Raw genomic sequence first — 26,456 nt, 5'->3', positions numbered from 1 at the left:
TGACTTCCATACCCCATTCTTTATACCTTTGAGTTACTTCTTTGCTGAATGTTTCCAAAGCCAGAAAAGTAAGGATCAAGTTTGTTTTTCCACTGCCTTTTTTTGGTCACATACCAGTGTCTTTTGGGAATAATTTGGTGATTTTAGGTAATCACGACTGAGATAACGTTTGGGTTATAGTGTTTACCTGGCCATCTGGGTTAATGAACACTCATAGTGCAGAACAGTGAAAGCAGAGAGGAAAGTGAGAGAGGGTCTGAGTTCAGAAGAGAGCCTCAACATCGGATGAGTGGGGAGAGGTTTATAGTGTGGGGTCGCTTTGGAGAAGAGACTGTAAAAGTGAAGGGTATCATTAAAGTGTGTGGCTCAAGGACTCTGCAGATTTTAGGGTGTTACTCAGTTTTTAAACACCCACCATTCAGCAAGGGTTAGAGTGAAGTTTGTGCCTGCAGTAAATAGGACATAATTCTCTCAGTATTTGTTTTCTGTCTTTTCCCCTTCTGTGAAATACTGTCTGTGGAGCAGAGTCCTAAGAACTGAAATTATAGTGTATGTTTCAGAAAGACAGTGTTGCTGTGTGTTCCTCCTGACTCATCACCATCATATCCACCCGAACGCAGCCTCTGGCCATCCAGCCTGCTTAGCAAGCCCCTTATTAACTTATCTAGATGTTCTTCTGCCTCATTGTTTCTTCTCTCTGGATGCTTCCCTCTTTGCCTGTTAAATGCAGTCAAGCCTCAGGCTTCATGGAATCATCTTCTGACACTGAAGCAGAGATATTAAGAAGAGCATGACTAAGTGCAGGAATGTCAGAAGGCCTACAATAATCAAGTCACAGGCATGACTTTCTACACTGTGGCAGCGGTGAGAGGGATGGAAAGGAAGGCACAGGCTGACAAATACACAGAAGGTTACACCAGCAGAACGTAGTGATTGATTTAATTGAAGAAAAAGGGAGCAACTAAGACGACTTGTGGGTTTCTGGGTTGGTGACCAAGGATACAGTAGCTTGACCCAGAGGTTGGGAGAAGACAGGAGAGGAAGTTGGTTAGAAGATGCGATGATTTTGAAGCAGTTATGAACATACCTGGGGGTCTCCACTGGAAGTTGCACTCTTGGTAGCTGAGGTCCATATTAAACCTTTTGAAAATACCTCTGTAATGGACCTATCCAAGTGTGAATGACAAGGCAGTGACAACACAGATGACTTGTTGGTTTACCAGGAGTCTTTTGATCTCTGTAGAATATTGCCTTTTCATTTGATTAAGTTCCATATTTTCAAACAATGCTATATCGTGTACACTTTAAGCAGTTATAAGCCAAGTATGACAGTACACAGCTGTAATTCCAGCACTCTGGGAGGTTCCTTCTGCATTGCAAGTTCTAACCCATCTTAGCCAATTTAGTAACATCTTATCTCAAAAGAAAAGGAAAGATTGTAAGACAGTGCTTGGAATATAGCTCAGTATCAATACCCTAGGTTCAGTTCCCTATGCCACCAAACCAAACCAAATCAAAACAAAACACCTTTTTAATTCTATGTAGATTTTAGATAGCTCATAGTAGCCATTTTAGATATACTTTTACATTATTACCAAGAAGTCCCAAAATGAAACTGTAGAGTTTGAAACTTGAGATAAGATGGGCATGGTGACTCATGTGTCTAATCCCAGCACTCAGGAGGCTGAGGCAGGAGGATTGCCATAAATTAGAGGTCAGTTTGGACTAAATAGTGAGTTCAAAGGCAACCTGCACTACAAAGCAAGACCTTGTCTCAAAACACAACAAAATAAAAAACAATTTCTCCCTAATATGACAATTAGATGGCAATAATACAGAAATATTCTAAATTGTTTTTAAGGTCACACTTTAAAAAAAAAAAAAGATTATACCTGCCAAATGCAGGGACCTGAGTTCAATTCCTACTACCAAAAAAAAAAAAAGCCAATCTCCCACCTCCCCAGCAGGTGCACACCAGAGTGTTGGTATTATAGGTGTGCACCACCACACCAGCTCTTGTCCTTGCTTTTTAAAGGTATTTGTGTAAGGTTCCAACAGACCTAACTCTCCCAGCCCAACCTGTTTGCCAGCAGGAGCACTGCTCTGCAGGGAACTCAGCTCACCATCTGAGGCTGTCACTGCAAGCACAGGATATTGTAAAGGACATAAGATAGGACAAGGAATTTTACAGGTATATGGACACTTTAAGGACACTGCCCACTGAAGCGCAAGACTGCCAAAAACTTCCACTACAGATATTTGTTGGGATTTTCCTGCCTAATGTCCCCTGCCTTTTTTAAAAATCGCTATAAAAGGGACACACTGTTGTTGTTGTTTTGGACAAATGAGCATATCATGCTGCCCGCCTGCTGGCTTCCAGGAACAATAAATTCCATGCCACGTCGCCTTTACACCAGGCTGATAGGCTCTGTTGCTCTCCTCCCCCTGTACGATACATGTTTTTTTTTGGTACCAGGGATCAAACTCACAACTGTGCACTTGTAAGGCAGGCGCTCATGCCACTGAACTAAATCCCCCGCCCCAGATACATGTTATAATTTTCACTGGATATATTCTGAGTTGAGTAGTTTTTTTGTTGTTGTGTTGTTTTGTTTTAATCCTTTCAGCATTTTAAATGCCTTCTAATGTCTTATGGCCTTTATTGTTCTTAAAAACTCTTCTTTCTTGTATTTCTGTTAAGTAATGTGTCATTTTTCTCTGGCCACTTTCAAGTTTTGTCTTAAGAATTGTTCCTCAGAAATTTCACCATTATGCACCTAGGCTGCTTTCAAAAACAGTTCATTCTGCTAGGGTTTATGGTTTTCATGAAAGTTAGAGAAGTTTCAACCACTGTTTCTGCAAATATTTTGTCTTACTTTTGCTTCGTGTGGAAAGAACTTTCACTTTGGTCTTTTCAGTGTTGCCTAACAATACACCAAGGCTTTGTTCAACGTTTTGTTTTGTTTTTGGTACCAGGGATCGAACTTACAACCTCATGCTTGCCAGGCAGGTGCCTAAGCCGCTGAGCTAAATCCCTGGCCCAAACCCCTGGCCCTCTGTTCAATTTTTGAAAACCTTTTTTCTCTGTTCTGTTACAGATAATTTCTATTGATCTCACCTCAATTCACTGATCCCTCTGTCATCTGTAATCTTTGTTAATCCTAAACCTATCTGGTGATGTTAAAATTCCACATATGCTTTTTAGTTTCTGAATTTGTAAGTCTGTTTTTTCTTTTTTTTTCTTTATTCCTCCTGAGATTGCCTGTTAGTTCATTCATATTTTCTTTTATGTCTATCTTAGTTACTTTCTTATCACTGGGACACAATATCTAATGCCAGCAAAGAGGTTTCAGTCCATAGCTGTCTCCAAGGTAGGGCAGATGGCACTAGAGCCAAGCTGCTGTTGGCCTGGAGTCCGGGTGGCCAAAAGAGGAAGGTGGAGCCGGAAGGGCCAGGAGCCCTTCCAGGCCACACCCCCACGACCCAAGGCTTGTTATTTATCTGCTTTAAAAGTAGTCTCCCAGCTGGACACAGAGGTAAACACCTGTAATCCCTGTACTTGGCAGGCTGAGGCAGAAAGATTGTGAGTTTGAGGTCAGCCAGGCTATACAGCAAGACCTTATCTCAAAACAAAAACCAATAAACAGTAACAGTAAACACTAAACCCCCAGTTCTCTTCCTCTCTTTGCTTTCCTTTCCTACCTTTGTAATGAAGATTTCCCTAAACCTCCTGTTTAGGTGCTTCTTGGAATGTCAGTCAGGAGGAGCATGTTCTAAATTTTAATTTATAGCTGGAAGGCAAGATGTTAAATTTTATTTTTTTAAAAGCTCATATTAGGGGCCAGGGATTTAGCTCAGTGGCATAAGCGCCTGTCAGGCAAGCGTAATGTCCAAAAAATAAAAAATAAAAGCTCATAATGGAGGGTAGGGAGATGTGGTCTTTGGTCAGTTGATGCTTGTTCAGCATTACAAAGGAAGTGGAGTTGTTCCTGTGTAGATTTGATGTAAGCATCTTTCTTTCAAACTTTTGATTTTCACTTTGCAAGATGTATGTTGAGATCTGCAGTAGAATCTGTTTTGGAGGTTTGGTTGGTTGTTTTTGAGACAGGACCTCACTATGAGAAACCTGGCCTCAAATTCACATCACTCCTCCTGCCTCAACCTCCCGATTGCTGAGATTTCAGGTGCACTCTACCACACTTGGCTTGAAATGAGTGTGTTGTTTGTTTTTTTTTTTTGTTTTTTGAGACAAGATCTCACTATGCAGTTCAGCTTGGCCTTGAACTCACTTTGTAGCCCATGCTGGTCTCAAACTCATAAATCCTCCTGCCTCCACCTCCTGAGTGTTAAGACTACAGGTGTGCGCCACCATGCCCAATTTGGAATAGATTTTATAACAACAGATACATTCCGAAATGTTAAAGAGTCGTGGGGGTGGGGCACTGTGGCTCCTTAGAATGTGCTTGATGGGGAGGGAAGAGCCAAAATAGGACCAAGCAAGGGGCTTCTGGTCTACAAACCTATTTTGTTTTCTATATTGGGTTGTTGTTCCAGATTTTATTTGGATCCTTTTTTTTTTTTTTTTTTTGCTACTAGGGATCGAATTCACAACCTCATGCTTGCCAGGCAGGCACTTATGCTGCTAATCCCTGGCCCCCTGTACCAGGTTTTATTTAAAATAAGTTGCTGGGTATGGTAATACACACTTCTAATCCCAGCACTTGGGAGGATGAGTCAAAAAAAATTTCTGTGAGTTTGAGGCTAGCCTGAACTACATAGCAAGATCCTAACTCAAAAAACAAAAACCAAAACAAAACAAAAGGTAAAGGTAAGAGTCCTATGGTTTAAAGGATCTAAAAACTATTGATCTAAAAAAATAAAATAATCCTAGCACTCAGGAGGCTGAAACAGGAGAATATTTGCAAGTTTGAGAGCACCGTAAGCTACAAATTGAGCTTAAGTTTAGCCTGAACTGCATAGCAAGACCCTGTCTCAAAACAACAAAAATGAATTAATAAAATAAAATAAAAACTACTGATCTAATCACTTCCTTTTATAAGTATAAGGAAACTGAGATTTGGTAGAGGGAAAGGACATCCTGCCGTTTCTTTGTGTGCGTAGTTCGCCAGTCCTGGGACACAAATGCTCTTCTCCCCCAGTGTTATTTCAACTGTCTTACTATACTGCCAGTCTTTTAGTAAATATTTAATTTGTCTATCTCCTGAAAGGTCTGGGTAGGTATAACGTGAGGACCCTGTAGCACTTGAAGTGATTGGATTGTACTCAAAGCTTTTTGATACGGTAAAGATTATGCTGGGGAGCTAATGACATTCTGAGTAATTGGAAGCAAGGCTGCTTGCCAGGTGCTGAGCAGCTAACAGAATGAACAGAAGTTTGCTATGGCCAACTTATTTCTGGTAAATGCCCGAGGAATAAAACTGAGCAGAGTGTGGGTTTTGCCTGTGACCTGGATCTTCCCAAAATATTCAGTTAGCAACCAACAACTTTGTTTTCTTGAATCACCGATTCTTACCCTTTGCAAAGAGGAAGAATGTAATTTCTCAAGTGATTTTTCTCTGAATTTCATGTCAATAGAAGATGCGATCGTGGGAAGATTTGCATTTGTTTTTCCTGTCTGCCATACACTTTTCAATTGTTACCATTACACAGAACTGGACGCATTCAATGTAATTGTTTTATATTTGCTCCAAACCTCACTGTAGCTTGTACGGTTTGCATTTGTATATTCTTCCATAGCATCTTCATTTTATATTAAAACTTGGGTCTTTTAGAAAAGTATTTGTAAACTAAATGTTGCTCATTTATTGTTTTAAGTTTTATTTTATTGGTACATTTTAGATATACTTGGTGCTAACATTAATCACAGGGAATTTATACCTGTACATGGTATATCTTCCTTTTCTTTCTTGCCCATTCTCCTCCTCTCCCTTCAGCCCCCTTTCCTTTCTTTATTTAGAAAAACTTTGTTTCCATTTTTCCTTTTTTCTCTTGTCCTTTCCTTGCTCTCTCTGTCCTCCCTTGCTCCCCTTCCCATTCCAACATTTTCTTCCCGTTTCCCAATATCTTACATACATTTTGGTCCTTATTCACACTTCTGGTTTCTCACATCAGAGAAACGATAAAGTATTTACCTATTGATTTCACTCAAGAGTATAGTCTCAAGGTTCATCCATTTACCTGAAAATATCTACAGTTTATTCTCTTTTATGGCGGAGTGGTATTCCATTGTATAAAAACACACCTTCTTTTCCCATTCATTGATTGATGGCTGTTCGGCTGGTTTCCAAGGTTTAGCTATTACAAATTGTGCCTCTGTAAGTGTAGATAGTATATGTTATTTTGGTATGATGCTTTTCTTTTGGGAAGATACCCTGAAGGAGTTTCCACAGTGACTTCCATGGTGGTTATACACACTCGCACTAACAGTGGAGAAGGGTTCCTTTTTCCCCATAGCCTTGCAGCATTTGCTATTGGTTGAATTCTTGATACTAGCCATTCTTTCTGCAGTGAGATGGAATCTCAGCACTGTTTGAATTTGCATCTCTCAAATACCCAGTGATGTTTAGCATTTTTTCATGTATTTTAAACCTTGTTAATTTGAAAGGCCTGAAAAATTATTCTCAAGGAGGAGAATTGAAGGACTACAGGAGAACAGTCAGGTAAAGTTTATTGGCTAATGTAGAAGAATACATAGATGATGGTACTCACAACAGTAACTGCTACAGAGGAGGTGCTTAGTGGTACAGAACTCCTGCCGGGAGTTGGGATCTTTCCTTATCTTCTTGCAGGGATTGTATTAACACCTACTTCATTGAGTTGTTGTGAAGATTTAAATGAGAATGAAATAGTATATATAGAAAGGGTTAGAACACAGTGTGAGTAGTCAGTAACTGTTAACCACCAAGGTACACTCTCAGCCCTTTTTTATTTTGAGACAAGGTCTCTCAAAATTGCTAGGCTTGAACTTGGTATCTCCCTGCCTCAGCCTCCTGAGTAGCTGGATTGCAAGCGTACACCACCACATGGGCTAGTGAACCCTTAATGATCCTGTTGAGCAGTGCAGTATTTCAAAAAAAGTTAGAAAAGGCCAGGAGGAAAAGGAGTATAGTTAAGTATTAATACAACTACTGATTGACTATATTTTCTTAATAATCTTAAAATTTTTATTAGTAAAAGAAAATTTTTTAGTAGTGTTATGTTTACAGTACATGCTGGTTCACATTTACCGTGGAGTGTTCCTACATGCACATAACATATCTTAAGTCTTTTTTCTGTCCCCTTCTCCTTCCTTCTTGTATTCTTTACATGTATTTTGTCAGTGTTAGGTTCATAGCAAAATAGTAACTGGAGAGGTTCCTTGTGTGTGTCCCTGCCTTCCTGTCTGCTGGTCCTCAGTGTCCCCCAGCAGCGGTGGTATGTTGGTTACACTTGAAGAGCATGCTTGACACGTCCTCACGTTATTGTTACTCAAATCCATGGTGTGCATTAGGGTTTTGTTCCCTGTTTTGTGGGGCTGAGTTTCACCCCAGGGACTCGCACACAGGCAGGTGCTGTACCACAGAGCCCCAGCCCCAGCCCCTTTACAGTTTATTCTTGGTGATTGTTGTACATTCTCTGTGTTCTGGTTTATATGTATTCGTGCAGTTATGATACAGAATTTCTATTACATATAGAAAGAATATGTTACAGACGTTTATTCATTTAATATAATATTTCTGTTTGTTGTGTATTCATACACCACACCATAACTGTAATTGTAATATTTTTCAAAGTGCTGTTACATGATTTTTTTACTCCTAAAATAGAAATCTGTTACAGAGAGGCGGTTTAATAGAGGAAAACTGTAGTTTGAATTATGCTAGTTCACTTCCTGACTTGTAACCTCTACGGAAACTTCTGACAGCAGGGAAACTAAGGACTGTGGTCTAGTCCTGAGAACCATTTATAAACTTTTACATGCATAGAAATGTAGGATGAGCTAGGCATGGTGATGCATGCCTGTAATCCCAGCACTTGGGAGGCTGAAGCAGGAGGATTACTTCGGAGTTCAAGGCCAACTTGTGTTGTGTAGTGAGTTTAAGGGCAGCCTGAACTATGTAGTGAGACTCTTTGTCACAAAAACTGTATTATTATTCTGTGGAGAGACAGTAAAGTCTTTTTTACCTAGGCTAGCCATGTCTAAACTCCATCACTTGGTTCCTGCATGTGTTTTAGAGGAAATGATTTCACTAACAGGAAAATTTTTATTTTAAGAAAAGGGTAGGTGACCTACACTTGTAATTCCTAGCACTCAGGAGGCTGGGGCAGGAGGATTGCTGCAAGTTTGAGACTGACTGTACTGTCTCAAACACACACACACACACACACACACACACACACACACACACTCTCAGACACATTCCAGAAAAGAAAAGAAGAAGGGGAAGAAGGGGAAAAAATCAGTATTTCATTTGTGAGCCTATGGGAATGTAAACAGAATGTTTAGAATTTTATTAAAGGTTGAGATTGTGTACGGTAAATGCAGAACATTTATATTAAAACACAAATACTCCAGTAATATAAGAGTGACACATTTAATTCAGAGTTCCCAAGTCTGTGACCAGAGCAAAAAGGAAAGCAAAATGTCCTGCCCAGATTTCCCGGAGCCTCAGCTGTGCTGGCAGGCTCAGCTCAGCTCAGCTCGGCTAGGGGTTCTGTGGCAGCTGAAGCTGTCCCTGTAGAGAGCAGTGGCTTTCACTCACTGGCCTGCCCCTGCATGTCCTGTTCCTTCAGAATGTCTCTGTTTTGCTTCCAGTCGCTTACTTTAAGCCTGTGTTTTAAAAGGCAATCAGAGATATTTAAACTAGTTTCTCATCTCCAAAATGTTCAGGACTCACTAAATTGGCCCTGTCTAGAATAATTGAGCGAGGAGCATTGTATATTTTGTCTAGACTTTGTTACTGTATTTGTTAACTGGATGAGTGTGTTTATCATGATGTGCTCTGTAATGTCTTCCTTCAAATTTTATCCTTAGAGCCATTTCCCTAATGTCCAGCATAGTGCTAAATGTACTATAGATATTTAGGTAGGCGACTAAAGTAAAAAAAAGTGAAAATTGGGGGCATCATATTATTTGATTTGATTATTGATTTTATTATTAGAGGTAGGCACGAAGCTGTATTATAAAAGTATTACAAGCTGGGTATGGTGGTGCAACCCTGTAATCCCAGCACTCAGGAGGCTCAGGCAGGAAGATGGTTGCAAATTTGAGACCAGTCTGGACTGCATAATGAGCTCAAGGCCAGCCTGAACTGCATAGTGAGACCCTGTGTCAAAAAGAAGAAGAAAAAAAGTAATACAGATCTGGATTGATTTGGGGCGGGTACTGGGGATCAAATTCACAACCTCCCGCTTGCCAGGCAGGTGCTTACGCCATTGAGCTGGATCCCCAGCACATGAGTTTTTTCTTAACCTATTGTCAGATTTCTCCTTGAAGAACAAGCAGTAATACTATAGAATACATGTGTTGAACTATTTCATTGTAAATAAAATTTAAATGAGTTGTTAGCAAATTGTTTATATTTGAACATCCCATTATATTAACTCAGAAATCCATATACTCTTGTCTATAGCAGTCATCATTTCTCATGACAAAGGACAGAGGGAGCATATACTGCACTTCCAAAAAAGGATTTTCTCAAAATGTCTTATAACCAATCAGTACTCAATAACTTCGTGTGTGTGTGTGTGTGTGTGTGTGTGTGTACTGGGGACTGAACTCATGATTCTGTGCTGCAAGGCAGGCACTTACGCTGCTGAGCTAAATCCCTAGCCCTCAATAACTTTTTTTTTTATTGTACTGGAGGTGCAACCCAGGGACAGCACATTGAACTATATCTTCAGCCCTTCTTGTTTAGCTTGAATTTGTATTTTGTTTTTGGTCCTCCTGCCTTGGCCTCCCAGGGAGCTGGGATAACGGGCATGTGCCACCGTGCTCGAGCACTTAGTAACTGTTGGGTGAGTAGCTCAGTGCGTGTGAACTTTGTTATCATAGGATGCGGTGTGTCCTGCAGGCTAGAACTTCAGTGTGGAGGGTACTAGGGAAGAAGACCCACTAGATGAAGGATCCACACATGGTCGATTAAGTTCTACTTCCAGTCTTCCTTTAGCTTTGTGAATTTGGACAAGTCACATCTTTTCAACTTTAGTTTTCATAAATATAAAGCAAAAGATTTGAACAAGAGTAATCAGAAGATCTCTTGAGGTTTTTCTTCTGAACTGTGGTATAAACTTTTAACATCTGGCCTGTACTTAACCTTTGCACACTGGCAGCCCCCATGGCCGCTTTACAGTGCCTCCAGTGGACCCGCTGTCCGGTCACGAGAGCTCGTTAGTACACCTACGCTGTCTGCTCCTACTGGTTGAGTCATTGCCTTCCGAAAGTCAGTTGTGTTTATCCAAAACCTATTTATACAGTTTTCTTGTTATTGTATTTATATGATTTAATTAAATGTTATATTAACCAGTGAAATAACATTATAAAAATTGTTTCTGTGAGAACTAAGTTTTGGAAAACTAATTTAACTGAAAGACGACTTTCTAAAAATACATGTATTCAGATTAGATAATAATTTGGGTAGAGCCAGGTGTGGTCAAAAGATCGAGCCCAGGCTGAATGATTTAGTGACGAATCAAGACCTTGTCTCAGATTAAAACAGAAGCAGGCTGGGGATGTAGCTCAGTGTGATGACCCTGGGGTTCAATCCCAGTGAAGGAGAGGGCATACAGATGAGGTAAAGAAATAGTGTGTGAGGAAGGGTGTTAAAAATCTGTCTATGAAAAGCTGTGCATGGTGGTACATCCCTGGAAACCCAGCACTCCAGAGGCTAAGGCAGGAGGGTCAGCGTGAGTTCAAGGGCAGCCTGAACTGTATAGCAAAACTCTGTCTTGAAAGAAAGAATGAAAGAGAGAGAGAGAGAGAAAGAAAATTTTCAGGCAAGATGTGGTAGCAATCTCAGCACTCGGGTGGATAAGGCAAGAGGATTGTCATGAGTTGGAGGCTACATAGCGAGTTCAACGCCAGCCTAAACTACACAGTAAGTCCCTGTTTCAAAAAGAAAACAAAACATCTATGAAATCCTGAACTTCTATTGCTTTACAAGTCTTTTGAGTCTTTCACCACTTTAAATGAATTGAAACAAAATTATATACAGTACAATAATGCCTAAATCTATGCAGATGTGTAATCAAAGAAAAGGCCCTACTAACAAGAAATAACTATGAATATACTTTATATACTTTGCAATAAAAGTGAAAGATTATCTGGAGGCTGGGAGTACAGCTAGGTTTGGAGCACTTGTCTAGCATGTGCAAGGTCCTGGGTTCAACTCCAGCATCACAGACATAAAAAGTAGCTGAATTTGGTGGCACATGCCTGTAATCCCAGCCTTTAGGTTATGAGTTCAAGTCGCCTGTATTACAAAGTGAGACCTTGTTCAAAAATAAAAACAAAACAAAAAAAGCTTTGGTTAAGGCCCATCAGGTAAAGAAGACTTGTGCTCTCCTGTGATCTTCATCCCACCATAGACCTTTTTAAAAATAACACAGTGACAGTCTTACTGTAGATTATAACAGTGTTTTTTAATTTGCATGCATTCTCCTTGCCTAAGAGCTATATAAAAATACCTCTATAGATCATATTCAAACTCAATTTTTACTGTTTTCTTCACAGAATATCCAGAAGATTCTTGGCCTTGCCCCTTCACGAGCTGCCACCAAGCAGGCAGGTGGATTTCTTGGCCCTCCACCTCCTTCTGGAAAGTTCTCTTGAAGTTAAGCAGAACCCATTAATTCCTGTTATTCTTTTTAGACACTCATGTCAGACTGGCAACTGTTTTATAGCAGGAGCTATAGGGCCACCATCTTGTTTTGAATTGTTTTTCAACTTTTTAGATTAGGTGCCTAACTAACAGAATAGTGCTTTTGGTCACAGGTAATTTTTTTAAAATTAGTACACTGATTAGTTAAGTTCAGGTGATTTTTATGTAATGAAAACCAAATATCTTTCTTGCTTTGCTTCTGTAAGTATTTTCTCTGGGAGCGACTCTCAAGGTTGTATTTGCCAGCTGCTGTGGAAGCGGACTCTGTGATCTCTGGAGAGCCAGGAGAAAAATTCAGTCTGTGTAACTAAGCTTAATTGGAACTGTTTGTGGAGTTTTTAAAGCCAAGTCACTTAACATCAATAAAGAAGCCAAATTTTTAGCCATTTTGTCTATAAGGAGAGATGTATTTTGTTTTGCGTACTTTTAGATGAGTTTTTAGTAACATAAGGATAAGCATTGATGCATAGGAGTTAAAAGCTTTTCAAGCACTATTTTATCATATTTGCCTCATATGCTCAGAATATGGACTTGCCCTACTGTAGGAACTAGAAAGCAAGACTGGAAAAGAAAGTGATGATCCATAGGAGTTTAAAAATGAGGCTCTCAGCTGGGGGATATAGCCCAGTGGCACAGTACCTGCCTCGTAAGCTTGAGGTCCTAGATTTGATTCCCTGTACCAAAAAAAAAAAAAAAAAAGAGGCTGCTCCCAGGTGTGGTGGTGCATACTGTAATTCCAGCACTCAAGAGGCGGAGGCAGGTGGATTGCCAGGACTTTGAGGCCAGCCTGGGCTACACAATTAACTCAAGGCCAGTCTGGACCCTGGAGACCCTGTCTCCAAAGGGAGGAAAAAATGAGGCTCCTGAGCAGGTTTCTTCACCTTGCCTAATCTGTCACTGTCTGCTGGATTCATCAGAGGGTGCTCCTACACCTGTCCTGTAAGCACGGTCTCTAGATAGGAGCTCTAGGTAAATATATACATTCACCACTAGTCTCCTTTGATACGAGAATTATGTCAGTGAGGAAAAAAAGAACACATCATCCACAAAGTCATAACTGGCGTTTTGCAGGCAGGGTCTCATTATGCAGTTTAAGTTGGCCGTGAATTTAATTTGTAGCCCGACTGGCCTTGAACTCATAGCAGTCCTTGTACCTCAGTCTCCCAACTGCTGGCATTACAGGAGTGTGCCACCATGCACAGCTGAAGTCATAGCTGGTGAGCCAGTGGCAGCAGCCATGGAGTCCAGAAGTGTGGGCGGTATCTTCAGAGTGCCGAGGGCAAAACAGCATCTTAGACTGGGCACAGCCAAACAGTGAGACTCAGGGCAAGTGAAGACATTTTCACACATACAGAATTAGAGGTGACACATTTAAGGGACAGAAGACCCTCCTAAAGGGGAAGTATAGGATGCAAGGAACTTATCTAAGGTTACCACAGGAATTGATAAAATACCCAATGGATAAATTCAACCATTTTATGGATTATTTATGGAATATCCTAAGGCAACCTTATAAGGCAGTTTCCAATTTTACCCTCATTTCACAGGTGAGCAATATGAGGCGGGAGAGCTAATGTCACTTGCTTAGTGTAGCAGCTAGGGGGCAGTACGATCAGCATTTGACCACAGCATGTGAGGCCCTGTGGTTATGGCTCCTAATCTCTTACATTATAGGTACGCAGTGTTTTGCTTCCTGTCCTCTTCCCTTATCTCATAGCTAGATGGAGCTCACTTAAGTTGCATTTTTTCTTTTTAAGCAGCCAACACAGGCGAAGATGTAGGAGGAGTTGAAGGTGTGGTAGCTCATTTATACCTATAATCTCGGCCCTCGGGAGACCGAGGCAAGAGGATCACATATTTGACTCCAGCTGGGACAGTACATCAAGTTTGAGGCCAGCCTGGACTTTATGCCAAAGAAGGAAAAAAAATCTATTTTGAGGTTACTTTTATCAGAAGGATGACTGATAATAGCTGATGATGACTTGTGTCTTCTTAATGATCTTTCCTTCATGTCACTAAAAGACCAATAATGAGTAAATGCTGCTCATGACAATGACAATGACCATGGGAATCTAAAATACAGCAGAAAAAGAACAGGGCCCACCCTTAGAGTTCTGCATCCATCTTTGTTTCTTTCTTTCTTTTTTTTTTTTAATGAGAAAAAGAAAAAAAAAAAAAACAGAAAAAGGGTACAAGTTATACAGAATTTCAGAAAAAATAAACAGTAGGAAATCACTAGTCAACATTACATATTGTCATCTTAGAAATAGTTGTTCAAGTTACAAAATTAAAGCATATAAAGTGGATATTCAAACAGTGAGACTGCAAACAGTTCTGTTCAATGATCCAACAAAACTCAGTAATAAGGTTATCTGTCGTACACACTTAAATATACATGCAGTTATATCCGTTAGAGCACTTTCTTTTCCTCTCCTGTACAATGACAATTACACATTTTGGGTCTTAGTACTCCCACAGTTCTTATTACTTTTTTTGAAGAGAATAAAACCAAGTGTGACATAACAAAACAAAGTCAAATCAAAAGGACGGACATAATACATACTGTAAAAACAAAATACAAGGGTGGGGAATAAAAAAAAAATACAAGGTGATCAACAATGGTTACCATAATGCCTCTTGCTATCTTAAAAAGAATTGCCTATATCATCAGTTATAATAAAATTGAACAAAATAGTAAAGAACAAAACCAATAAAACCAAAACATGGAGACATTATAGGACTTCAAAAGAAGATAATAGTCAAATCAGAATGGGCGTCATAATGAATCTTACTATCTTCAGAGTTGTTGCCTATGCTCTCGAACTTGGTACTATCAAGCAAAACAGAATAGAGGAAAATCAGTCAAAACAAGATGGTGAGAGCAATACAGGGTTTCAAATCAAGTTAATAGGAAATGAAAGTGGGTTACTATGGGGGTTACTGCTATTTTTTATTTTCCCTTAATTAAAAAGATAATAAAAAAGTAATAAAAAAGGAGATTGAGATAAAAGCAACAACAAAACAGCACAGGTCAAAACATAACCATTTAAGCAAAACAGTGTTTCACCACAAGATATCCCGACATAAAAATAGTTGCCATAGTGTCTCTTTCCTTGAAATCTTTGAGTATAGATTCATATACTGTAGCATCAAACATATCAAGACAATGTAAAACCATTCAAGAGAATGACAGTATTACAGGGTATTTAGAATCAACTAACAGAAAATGAACAATGGTTTCTGTATAATCTCCTTGTCTATAAAAGTTTTGTTTATATTATCATGTATAATAAAATCCAATTAGATACAACATGTTAAGACCGATGGAGACAGAAGAACAAAAGCTTGATGGGAGTTCAAAACAAAATGATATTAATCAGCACTAGCTATTATGATGTTTTGTTTTCTCCAAAATAGCTGTTCCTACTATCCAAACTTCTCTGCCTCATTTCTGTTGAGTTCTTTTTCTGTCATTACTTGTCAGTTTGTCTTCTTCATTTCGCTTTCTGCTCCATTCATTGTGGCCTCTCTGCCACTGTTTCTGGAATCTTGGTATTTTTCTTTTTCTAGAATGTCCTACAGTATTCTCTGTAGAGTTGAATTGTTGGTTGCAAATTCCCCTAGTTCCTCTTTATCCTAGAAGCACCTTGTTTTTCCATCAATTTCTAGGGACAGTTGTGCAGGATATATCAATCTTGGCTGGAGGTTATTATCTTTCGAAGCTTGAATTATTTCCCCTCCACACTCTTTGTGATTTGATGGTTTGTGCCGAGAAGTCTGCTGTAATTCTGATGGGTGTTCCCTTGTAAGTGATCTGCTTCTTGTCTCTGACAGCTTTTAATATTCTGTTCTTATATTGGATTTCTGGAATTTTGATTATTATATGCCTGGGTGTAGCTCTGTTTGGGTTGTAGGTGGCTGGGGTCCTATATGCTTCATACAACTGAGTATCTTTACCTTTTGCTAAATTAGGGAAATTCTCCTGGATTATTTCTGTGAATAGCCTTTGTAGTTAATTTGTTTGTGTCCTTACTTCTTTTACATTCTTAATTCTTAAGTTATAGATCCTCTTATCATCTTCTAGCGTCTGTATTATTGCTGTTTGTTTCCTTGTTATTTTTAAGAAGTTTTTCATTTCATGCTCCCAATTACAAATCTGTCCTCCAGGTCAGATAATCTATCCTTAGTTTCTTTCAAGCTGTTATGCCAGCTTTCAATAGAGTTTTTAGTTTCCTGGTAATCTCTTTGAACCTGCTTCACATATTCTATGTTTTCTCTATTTTCTCCATTAAACAATTCTCCCCTTTTTTTCTGTTCTTCCATTCCACCATCTGTTTTTTGTTGGGTGGTGCTTAGCATTTCTCTAACTATTCTACTTATATCTTGCTTTATTTTGTTAAATACTTCACTTTTGAACTCATCTATGAGGCTCCGGAGATATCGCTTTATGTCTATTGGTGCCGTGTCTGATATTGCATGTTTTCTGTCCTCATTCTCCTTTGCATTTACCTTTCCTGGATCAGTGTTCTCAGGATTGGGGGCCGAGGACCCTTTCTGGTTGCTTCCTCTTCCCATACTTTTTATTCCTTCCATACAAGTGAATATAGGAGGCCCAGTTTTTTTTCTCTTTGTCTGTTACAGTTTGTTTGAATTGCGCTGGCTAGTTGTTCTCGCCCACTGCAATGTACTAGGGAGACACAGACCTGGGCAGCCTCTACTGGGCCTGCCCCACCAGGTCAACCTACTGAAGGCTTCACTGCTAGGGTGCACCGCCAAGTGCTGAGACCTAGTTTGGGCTCACCTACTGGGTCTTCGTCTGCAGCGTCACCTAGGCTGAGCGCTCCCCACCAATCCCACTTGAGAGGGGAATATGTGACTAAAGTCACTGCAGTGCCCCGTTCCATCTAGTCTGCCAGGTCCCAGAATGTCCTCTGGGACATTGGAGCCTCCTAGTCTATGGAAGGGTCCCCGTTCCTGTGACTCACCACAGGTTGATGCAGGGCTCCCTGCCAGTCCCTCTCTCAACTCTGTTCGCTGATTCCCACTCTCAGAGCTTTCGCGCATCTCTCTCCCTGCTGTGCTGATTCAGTCGCAGCTGCGGCAGCAGGAAATTCAAATCGCAGCTTCCAGAGGCGCAGGTTCCAGCTTCAGCACTGAGATTTTATCTGTTCCGGTTGTAGCACCCGGATTGCATTTCCAGTTGGTTTCTCTCAGCTTAGTTCGTTCCTAGGTCGGCAGGGTATATCTCCCCTTGCTTAGGACTCCTCACACTGCACCATTCCTGGATTCTAAGCTGGCTATCTCAGAGAGCCTCTATAGCTGCTGTTATCTACCCGCCATGTTCTCCGGAACTCTGCATCCATCTTTGTAAAGTGAGCTCATAGTCCACTCTACCACCTGCACCCCCAGGCTTTGAAGCTGGAGTCTTCTGAAAGTTTCCAATGGATCAGGCTTCTGTGTAGAAGTTATATTTCCATGGTAAAAAGAGGAAAAGGGAGGCGGTAAAGGGAGAGGAAAAAGCAGAAATGCCATCTGCTTTCTGTATTCTTAAAACCACTACCACAAGGGCACATTACAGAGGAATAAAGCTGGCATTCACAGGATGCCATTCAAGGAGATCCGAGGGCCCACTGCAGACTCAGGCAGTTTTCTCTTTTTTGGGGGGTCTTTTTTCGTTTTTATCGGTACCGGGCATCGAACTCACAACTGCCTGCTTGCAAGGCAGGCACTTATGCCACTGAGCTAAATCCCCAGCCCCTCAGGCAGTCTTCTTAAACAGCTCGCCTGAAAAAGTCTCAAGACCAGTCGTTTGGTGGCGCTCTAGATGATGATGTACTGTGCAGAGGACATTTCAGGCCAGAGGCCTCCCTACAGCTGTCTGACTACTCTCCTAGGTAACAGGAGGTGGTGCACTGCTGGAAAGAAAAACCTCCAGCCATTGTTAGCGTCTCTGTAAGGCTGCTTAGGTTGCACTCATAATTTGCTAAGGTAGTAAACTTAAAAATGCAGATTAAATGCAAGTAAACCTGAATTTGTTAACAGATTAGATTTCAGAAGCTAGGCTAATTTGAAAATTGGAAGCTGTGCACACTGCAGGCTGGGAATCCCAGCACTTGGGAGGCTAAAGCAGGGGATCACCACAAGTTTAAGACCAGCTTAAACTACATACCAAGATCATATCTCAAAAAACAACAAAAAACCTGGCAGCTAATGTGTGTAGATACTCAGACGCCTTTGACAGGACCGTGGTCCCCTCGTTTCCCAGGAAAGTCATCCATTTCAGAGGGATCAGGGAGTTAAAACAGCATCAGAGAATTGTCAAGAGCCACTCAGAGATTTGACAGCCAGGCCCCCTATATCTGCCACAAATGCTACCAGTCACCATGACATGCCTGCAGTCCCAGCTACTTAGTTCAAGGCTACCCTGGGTACCTTACCAAAACCCTGTCTCAAAAAGGGATGTAGTTCAGCACTTCCAGGGCTCAATACCAGAGAAAAATAGTTTTAAAAAGCATTTTGTTCCATGTTAGTATATTGAAGGTTTTCATGCCTTGATCTTTTGTGACAGAGCTGTGCTGTGTAGTTCAGGCAGACCTCAAATTTGTGATCCTCTTGCTTCAGCTTCCCAAGTCCTGGGATGACAGGTATGTACCACCATGCCAAGTTTACTGTAGGCTTTTTGAAAAAAAAAAAATTCACACTTACTTTGTGTATCTCAATACTGTGCTTGAAATAAAATTATTATATACTTTTTCCCTTTTTGTAATTAATTCCACTTAACTCACAACCTTTTAATTTATTTTTGTTTTGGGTTTTTAATACTTTTTTTGGAAAGAGAAAAATCCCCAAAATACACTAAAGTTAAAACAAATATCTAAGGGTTGGGGCACAGCTTAGTGGTAGAGTGGTTGCCTAGGATGCCCAAAGCCCTGAATTCTAGTCAGAGAGAGAGAAGAGAGGACAGGGGGCAGGGGACAGGGGAGAGGAGAAAGGAAAGAGAATAGGATAGGTTAGGATAACACATAGTGTAAATCATCCAGTTTCTGGAAATTTTTTTTTAATGGTACTGGGGATCAAACTCTTGACCTTGCACTTGCCAGTCAGTCTTATGCCACTGAGCTAAACCCCCAGCTTACCAGCTTCTGGATTTTTAAGTCATGTTCAATATTGCATCATCTGTACTTCTGTTGCTTTCTAACTTTCTATTTGTTTGGTTAGTGATACTGGAGATTGATACTGTGGCCTTACCACTAGGATATATCCCAGCTTTTAAAATTTTTTATATCAAGACTGGGTCTAACTAAAGTTGCTAAATTATCTGGCTAGGCTCAGACTTTCAACCCTCCTGACTCAGCCTCCCAGAGTGCATGGGATTATAGGCACGCACTACCATGCCCAACTTATCCTTTTTTAAACTGTAAAGCAAATTCCAAGCATCATATAATTTTATCTATAAATAGTTCAGAAATTTTAACTATATATAATTAGGGGATGGGGATTTAGCTCAGCGGCATAAGCGCTTGCAAGGCAGGCGTGAGTTCAATCCCCGGTACCAATAAAATGGAAAAAGCCAAAAAAAAAAAAAAAAAAAAAAAAAGGATATAATTAAACAAACCAAAACTAAATACCATTGTTATACCTGCAAAAATTGACAATAGTAATTCATTGATATCATAATTTGCCTATCGATATCAAAGTGTTTGACAGTTACTTTAGGACAGCAAAAGCCAGTTGATTCACCCATGTTACAGGGAATGGTTGTGCTTCTGCCACCTCCACATCTACTGTAGTGGCTTTCACTTTTACATCAAGGTGCCCTGGAGAGTGGCACCTACTGTGAGGCCTCACCCAGAGTCTCTGATCTGTAGGTCTGCTCTGGCGCCTGAGAACCTGCATCTCACGTATTCCCAGCCAGCCCAGATGCTGCTGTATGGGATCCACTCAGTGTTGTGATGGTTTGTTTCATGGTACTGGGGGTTGAACCCAGGGCCTCATGCCTACTAGGCAAGCACTTTACCACTGAGCTACATGTCCAGGCCTTTTTGCTTTTCATTTTGAGACAAGGTTTCATTAAGTTGCCCGAGCAGGGCTTGAATTTATTGTCTTTCTACCTCAGTGTCCTGAGTAGCTGGTATTACAGCCCTGTGCCATCATGTCCAGCTCTCAGGTCAGATCTTGCAGATGATGTGCCCACATTTAGTTACTTTTCTTGTTGCTGAGACAAAATACCCAACGCTTGAAGTTAAAGGAGGGAAGGTTTTAGTTCATCATCATCTGGCTCCAAGGCAGGGTCACCTTGCAGAGGGGCATGGCAGAGGAGAAAGTGTTGACAGTGGGCAGAAAGCAGGAAGGCAGCAGAGAACAAGCAGCCCCAGTAACCCCCTTTCTGTTCCCTACGGCCAGGCTGCCTGCTCTTAGGGTGGTAGCACTCACAGCAGCGTGAGCCTTCCCGCAATCCACACCAGAACTAAGCCAAGCCAGTCAGTAGATTGATTTAGTAGGCACATACCATTGATCCCAGCATCAACTTGTGCAGCCACCTCCAGAAAGCCCCACCTGTGACTGCAGGAAGCTTTAGGGCAGGAGCCATAACAACCTGTTGGCTAGTCCCTTTTTGCAAAATTTGCAGTTCGGTTTATTTTTATTTTATTTTTTGTTTTGTTTTCGGGGTGGCCTTAAACTCTATATACCCCAGACCTTGAACTCAGTATGTAGCGCAGGCTGGCTGGGAACTCAGAGATCCTCCTGTTTCAATTTCTCAAGAGCCGGGGTTGTAAGTGTGCACTACCATACCCAGGGATTTCTTTGGTTTTTAGGTTTAACTTTCAGAGATTCCTTTTTAATTGTACTTTATATAGTGTTTTAATGGGTTTCTAGGTTAGTCACTGGAAATATGTTCAGTGTACTCAGAGATGGACACCAGCCACTCCCTACTCACTTTTATGGTATAATCCCAGTCCTCAGCCCAATAATGGGTGGGAAGACAGCTGCACAGAATACACCAGAACAGCCTCTTGTAGTTTCAAACTGGTCGGGGTAGCAGGAACACTGCGTGGAAGGACAGTAACCCGTTTTCCCACACTTTCTGGCTGACAAGGGACCTTGTGGGTCCTTGTGGTGTGTTACCACTGCTGCCTCACCCCAAGTCAGTCCTCGTAGCTGTCCCTTTAATTCCCTCGCACTTGCCTCCCCAGCAGGCTCTTCCTGTGTCTGGCCCAGGTTTGCCTTGAACTCAGCAGTCCTGCCTTGGCCTCCCTAGAGCTGGGGTTACAGGCATGCACCATCATACCTGGCCACACCCAACACTTGACATTGTTTATGCACCTCAGTTTCTTTTTATTATTAAATTTATTGGTACATTTTAGGTACACATAAGGGTCATATTCATGGCACCTCAGTTTCTAGGAGGGGATGGTACAACAGAATTTTTTACTTGTTATTTTAATTAAATAATTATATAAGTTAATGAGATATGAGTTACAAAGTGAAGATTGCCCCTATGAAGACTAACTTGGTTTGGAATGACCTAGTAAGACAAGCTGTTAAAAATAATCACTGTTCGTTTGCATGTGGATGATACAGCAGAGACTTAAAAAGTAACAAAAGCCTTTGAGAGATTCAGCAGTCATATCCTGTTTGTATTTAGCTCATGTGCATTTCACAGAAACCAAAATTAGAATCAATAGTGATACATTCTGAGTTGGATTTATGCAGAAAAAAATGAGACTCCAACCAATAGACTCATCCTCAAGCAAAAAGACTTGGTCTTACATCAAAAGTGAATGCTTATATATTTTTGTGTTTTGAGTTAAGGTAAATGTGTCTAAAGTGTGCATTATTTTTCATAGTTCTACCATGTAATTAACTTTAGGTCAACCATCAGATTAATTTAGTCACAAGTCACATCAGATACATAGGCTTTTACTTCATAAAGGCTCCTTTCTTTCTGTCTGTCTCTCTCTGTACCCTCCCTCTGTCTGTCTCTCCTTCCTTCCTTCCTCCTTCTTTCACAGTACTGTAGTTTGCACCATAACTGACTGCCATCCCTATTCCTTTTTTTTTTTTTGAGATGGGGTCTTGCTGTGCAGTTCAGGCTGGCCTTGAGCTTGCTTTGTAGCCCAGGCTGGTCTGAACTCGCAGTGGTTCTCCTGCCTCAGCCTCCTGAGTGCTGGGATTACAGGCGTGAACCACCACACCCGGGTAACCTCGTTTTTTCACTTTGACACAGGATTTCACTGATTGCCCAGGCTGGCCTCAAACTTGTGATCCTCCCGTAGAAGGTTACAAATATGTGCCACTGCATCCAGCTTTACTTCATAGCAGTTTTGATGGGTTATATAGATAACTGATATCATGCCTGGCATAGTAAAAGCACTAATCTTTAAACACAGCAGTACTTTGGAAGGAGCTAGGTATCTTTTTATTCCCATGTCATGGATGCCAGGTCAGGTGGAGAGGCTTACCAGGGATTGAACTCGTGACCTCACATTTGCCAAGCAGGTACTTATGCCGCTGAGCTAAATACCCGGCCCTAGGTGGAGAGGTTTTAAGTGATTTATCCAAAGTCACACGCTAGTTGGTGGTAGAACCAGATCCTTTTTAGTATCAGGGACCAAGCTCTTGGTCCTCCCACACTGAGGAGTGTTGAATTCATTGGGCCGCAGCGGAAAGCGGCTGAGCTTGACTGCCTTGGGGACCTGTTAGCTCACATGCATGTGTCCTTGTGTAAGACAAGTCAAGGTCTGCAAAGAGGATCACTGAAATGACTATCAGTTGTCCCAATTTTGTTTTTAAAAAACATTTCCTCATTCCTCTATCACCCTCTAAATAGTTTATATAAAGAAGACTTTGTGAGTCTTAGAAGAAATTTTAAATTTATTCAGCTGTCAACAGAGAGGCAAAGAAAAGGATAAACAAAAACCTACTAAGGAATGCTATTTTAAAGGGCTGCCTTGCAGATGGAAGCTAAGCATAATTTGTAATCCAGAAGCCCACATTCATCTGCTTTTTAAGAAAGTCTACAATATAATCAAAGTTCTTTTTTACACACAAGTGATTTTTAGGTTTATAGTTATTCCAACCATTTGCTGAAGAGTCAGTTTGATCTCAAATGGATATCATGTCAAGAATGTTGACACAAACCTGAAACATGCTTGGTTTTGTGACAGATTGTTGCATTCTAGAAAAAAATTTACATTTTTGAGGTGGGGAAATACTGCAGGGCTTTGTTTTTTAAGTACTGGGAATTGAACCCAAGGTTTTCACAGTGAGCTACATCCCCAGCCTTTTAGTTTTTGTTTTGAAACTGGGTTTTACTGAGTTGCCCAGAGAGGAGTCAAACTTGCCATCCACCTGCCTCAGCTTCCCAGAGTGCTGAAATGACAGCAGTGAGCCTCCACACCCAGCTTTTCAAACTTTCTGACCACAGTCCAGGACAAGGGAATGCATGTTACTGCAGTCGGTATATAGAAGTTTCATGAAATAGTCATCTCATACACATTTGAATGTTTTATTCTATTTCATTTTTTAAGAAAAAAATTCATAATCCATTAATTCTGCTAACCACTAAGCCCTAGTTGTGCCAGGTGGTTTGAAACAAGAAACTATTTTAGAGAGAGAGACTTAAGAGTTCTTTGCAATTTAATTAGGTAATTTGGTGGATGTGATAGCACACACTTATGATCCTAGCTGTTCAGGAGACTGCAGTAAGAGGATCACAAACTTGGGGCCAGGCTGGGCAACACAGCAAGACACTGTCTCAAAGGAATTACAAGTCTGAGACATCTGTAGCTAAATGGAGGCACCTTGAGACCATAATCTTAAGTGAAATGGGGCTGGGGAGTTAGCTCAGTGGCGTAAGCGCCTGCCTTGCAAGTGCACAGTTGTGAGTTCAATCCCCGGTATTAAAAAATAAAAATAAAAAAATCTTAAGTGAAATAAATCAGACACACACGTGTGAATACCACATGGTTTCTCTGGTGTGAGAAACAAAGTGTAAATAAGGACCAAAATGTATCATAGATATTGGGAAATGAGAAGAAAATGTTCTAATGAGAAGGGGAACAAGGGAGGGAGTGGGGGAAAGGAAAGAAGGGACAAGAAAAAAAGCACAGAATGGAAACAAAGCTTTTGTAAATAAGGGGGGAAAGAGGGGCTGAAGGAGGGGATGGAGGAAAAAGAAGCAAGATATATGCTGTACAGGATGTGAGAGAGAGAGAGAGAGAGAGAGAGAGAGAGAGAGAGAGAGAGAGAGCGCACCTGGAGATGTAACTCAGAAGTAGCACACTTACCTCTATGGATGAGGACATGATTTCAACTCCCAGGACAGGGAGAGAAAGTGATTAGCCGGTTGTAGAAATTATAGTCCCAGCTACCAGAGAGGCTGAGTCAGGAGAACTGCTTGAACTCGTGAGTTTAAGACTAGCCTGGGCAACATATTAAGACACTATTTCAAGGAAAAAACAAAAAACAAAACCAAAAAATCCCCAAAGAAGGAAAAAAGAAATTCTGCTGGACAACTTGACAGAATACTTCTAATTAGATGTGGTGGACTAAAACTGGGTGTGATTGCACTCACCTGTAGTTCAGTTCTCAGTTGAGAAGCTGAGGCAGGAGGAGTATAAATTTGAGGCTTTCTCCCTGTTGGTGACTTCTAGGAAAAAAAAAAAATTTGAGGCTTTCCTAGACTATGTAGACTATCTCAAAACAATAACAAAAACATGGCAGATTTAATCTAAGACTTTATTATTATTATTATTTGTCTTTTTTTTTTTGAGACGGGGTCTTGCTATGCAGTTCAGGCTGGCCTTGAACTCATTTTGTAGCCCAGGCTGGTCTCAAACTCGCAACTAAGACTTTATTATTAATGGATAACTGAGTGAGAAAAAAAATCAAGAAAAATTAACTTTCTAGAAAACCATTAGTTGAGAATATGACTTCTTTCCTCACATATGCTGAAATATAATTCTTAGAAGTCCAGAAAGTTCTAAGACCCTGGCACTGGTATTAGGATATAATCGCACCCAGCACATTTAACAGGACCTGCACTATGAAAGTGAGTAGGGTAGGAATCTGTGCTCAGAAACCTTATAACTAGAAGGTAGAGGAGGTGGTGCATGCTTTAATCTCAGCACTCTTGAGAGACTGAGGCAATCACAAGTTTTAGCCCAGCCTGGGTCACATGGTGATGTAGTGAGACCTTGCCTCAAAAAATAAATCTATAGGCATGTAGTGCTTATCTGTTAGCTCTGCACTTGGGAGGCTGGGCAGGAGGATCGCCATGAGTTTGAGGCCAGCCTGAACTACAAAGTGAGACCCTGTCTCAAAAAACGTAAATAAACAAATTTAAATACAAAGGACTGAAGAATATAGTTCATGTGAGGGCCCTAGCTTCAGTTTCCAGTATAGAAGAAAAAAACAGAAACACCAACAAAAACCCACCTTAACTAATGGCTGTTGCAAGCATCATTTCATCATCTAACAAAAGAGGACAGTAGTTCCCAGCAGTGATCTATGTAACCAGAAAAGGTTCAAAAACCTCCCTAGGTTGGCAATAGATGATTTTCTAAGCTTCATTTGTCTGAAAGCTTCAGCTTTATCAGTGAAATCTGGTAAAGTGCTGGACTTGAAAATGAACAAATCTCATTTCCTTCTAGTCTAGGTTGCTGTCCATGTTCACTGGGAAATTTAAGGTGCACTATTTAATTAAAAACCTTATCTTCTCCTCCAATGAACAATAAATTATAGAACCCATTCCTTGCTTATCTCAGCAGATGAGATTTATCGATACACAGTAATGATTAAAACACTCCAGAGACTTTAGCTAACATGAAGTGCTACTGTGTCTTGTCTCAAAAGTTACCTGACTGCAGATGTGGAGATCATTATCTCTGTAATTGTGCTATAACTCAATCCTTGAAAGTTCTAATAATATGACTTTCCCCTCCCCTCCGTGATTTTCAGCCATGCCAGAGCAACTCAGCACATCAGGCTAAGGGCAGGCACTAACAACACACAATCTGTGTCCTCTGGGGGCAAGGCAGACAAACACTAAGGTAATGTGCACTACTGTGGAGCGGGGTTTACAGAGAAGGAAGCCACTGATTCTCTTGGGGAGGACTTGGGGTTCTCTGAGTGAAATCACTGTGACAAAACCCTCACCTTCGAGAAGCTGAAGAGTATAAATGTGATGACCTTTGAACAAACCAATAAGTAGGCAGAGATGAACACTGTTTTAGAAGCACAGAGGAGGATCTGTTAACACAGATACAGCTGGAATGAAAGCCTTCAAGATGGGGAGAAGAATACACCCAAAAGCAAGAAGGCAGGGAACAGTAAAGTAGCCATTGACTACAAGTAGGGAGGCGGCATGATCTGGTGCTAGGTGAGGTGGTACACACTTGTGATTCCAGCCGCTCGGGGGGCGGAAGCAGGAGGGTTGAAAGTGAGCCTAGCCTGGGAGATTGAGTTACTTGAGACCCTGTATTAAAATAAAAAGTAAATAGAATGTAACTTGGTTGTAGTGCTTTCCTAGCAGGTGCAAGGCTCTGAGATTAAGCCCCAGCAATACCAAGAAAA

General features: G+C 40.8%; 1 protein-coding gene and 1 long non-coding RNA gene across 3 annotated transcripts in view; one reads left to right on the top strand and one right to left on the bottom strand.

Moving 5' to 3' along the window:
- Tmco1 (transmembrane and coiled-coil domains 1) overlaps positions 1-12,265 on the top strand; it is a 47,122-nt gene extending 34,857 nt beyond the window's left edge. For both annotated transcript variants that reach the window (XM_063253594.1, XM_003468665.5), the window contains one exon: positions 11,732-12,265. In XM_063253594.1, coding sequence (XP_063109664.1) covers positions 11,732-11,957 — 226 coding nt within the window. In that variant the 3' untranslated portion in view covers positions 11,958-12,265. The remainder of the gene's footprint in view (positions 1-11,731) is intronic.
- The window catches only part of LOC134476975 (uncharacterized), a 30,103-nt gene continuing 15,764 nt past the window's right edge, over positions 12,118-26,456 (bottom strand). Inside the window, exon 2 of the long non-coding RNA XR_010048838.1 lies at positions 12,118-24,531. This is a non-coding gene — a long non-coding RNA (uncharacterized LOC134476975). The remainder of the gene's footprint in view (positions 24,532-26,456) is intronic.

The sequence above is a fragment of the Cavia porcellus genome, unplaced genomic scaffold (assembly GCF_034190915.1).
Source record: "Cavia porcellus strain 051 isolate PalLab524CR breed Dunkin Hartley unplaced genomic scaffold, mCavPor4.1 scaffold_7, whole genome shotgun sequence".
NCBI classification, from domain to species: Eukaryota; Metazoa; Chordata; class Mammalia; order Rodentia; family Caviidae; genus Cavia; species Cavia porcellus.
The sequence above is the reverse complement of the archived record's forward strand: the minus strand, read 5'-3'. Positions and strand labels throughout refer to the sequence as shown.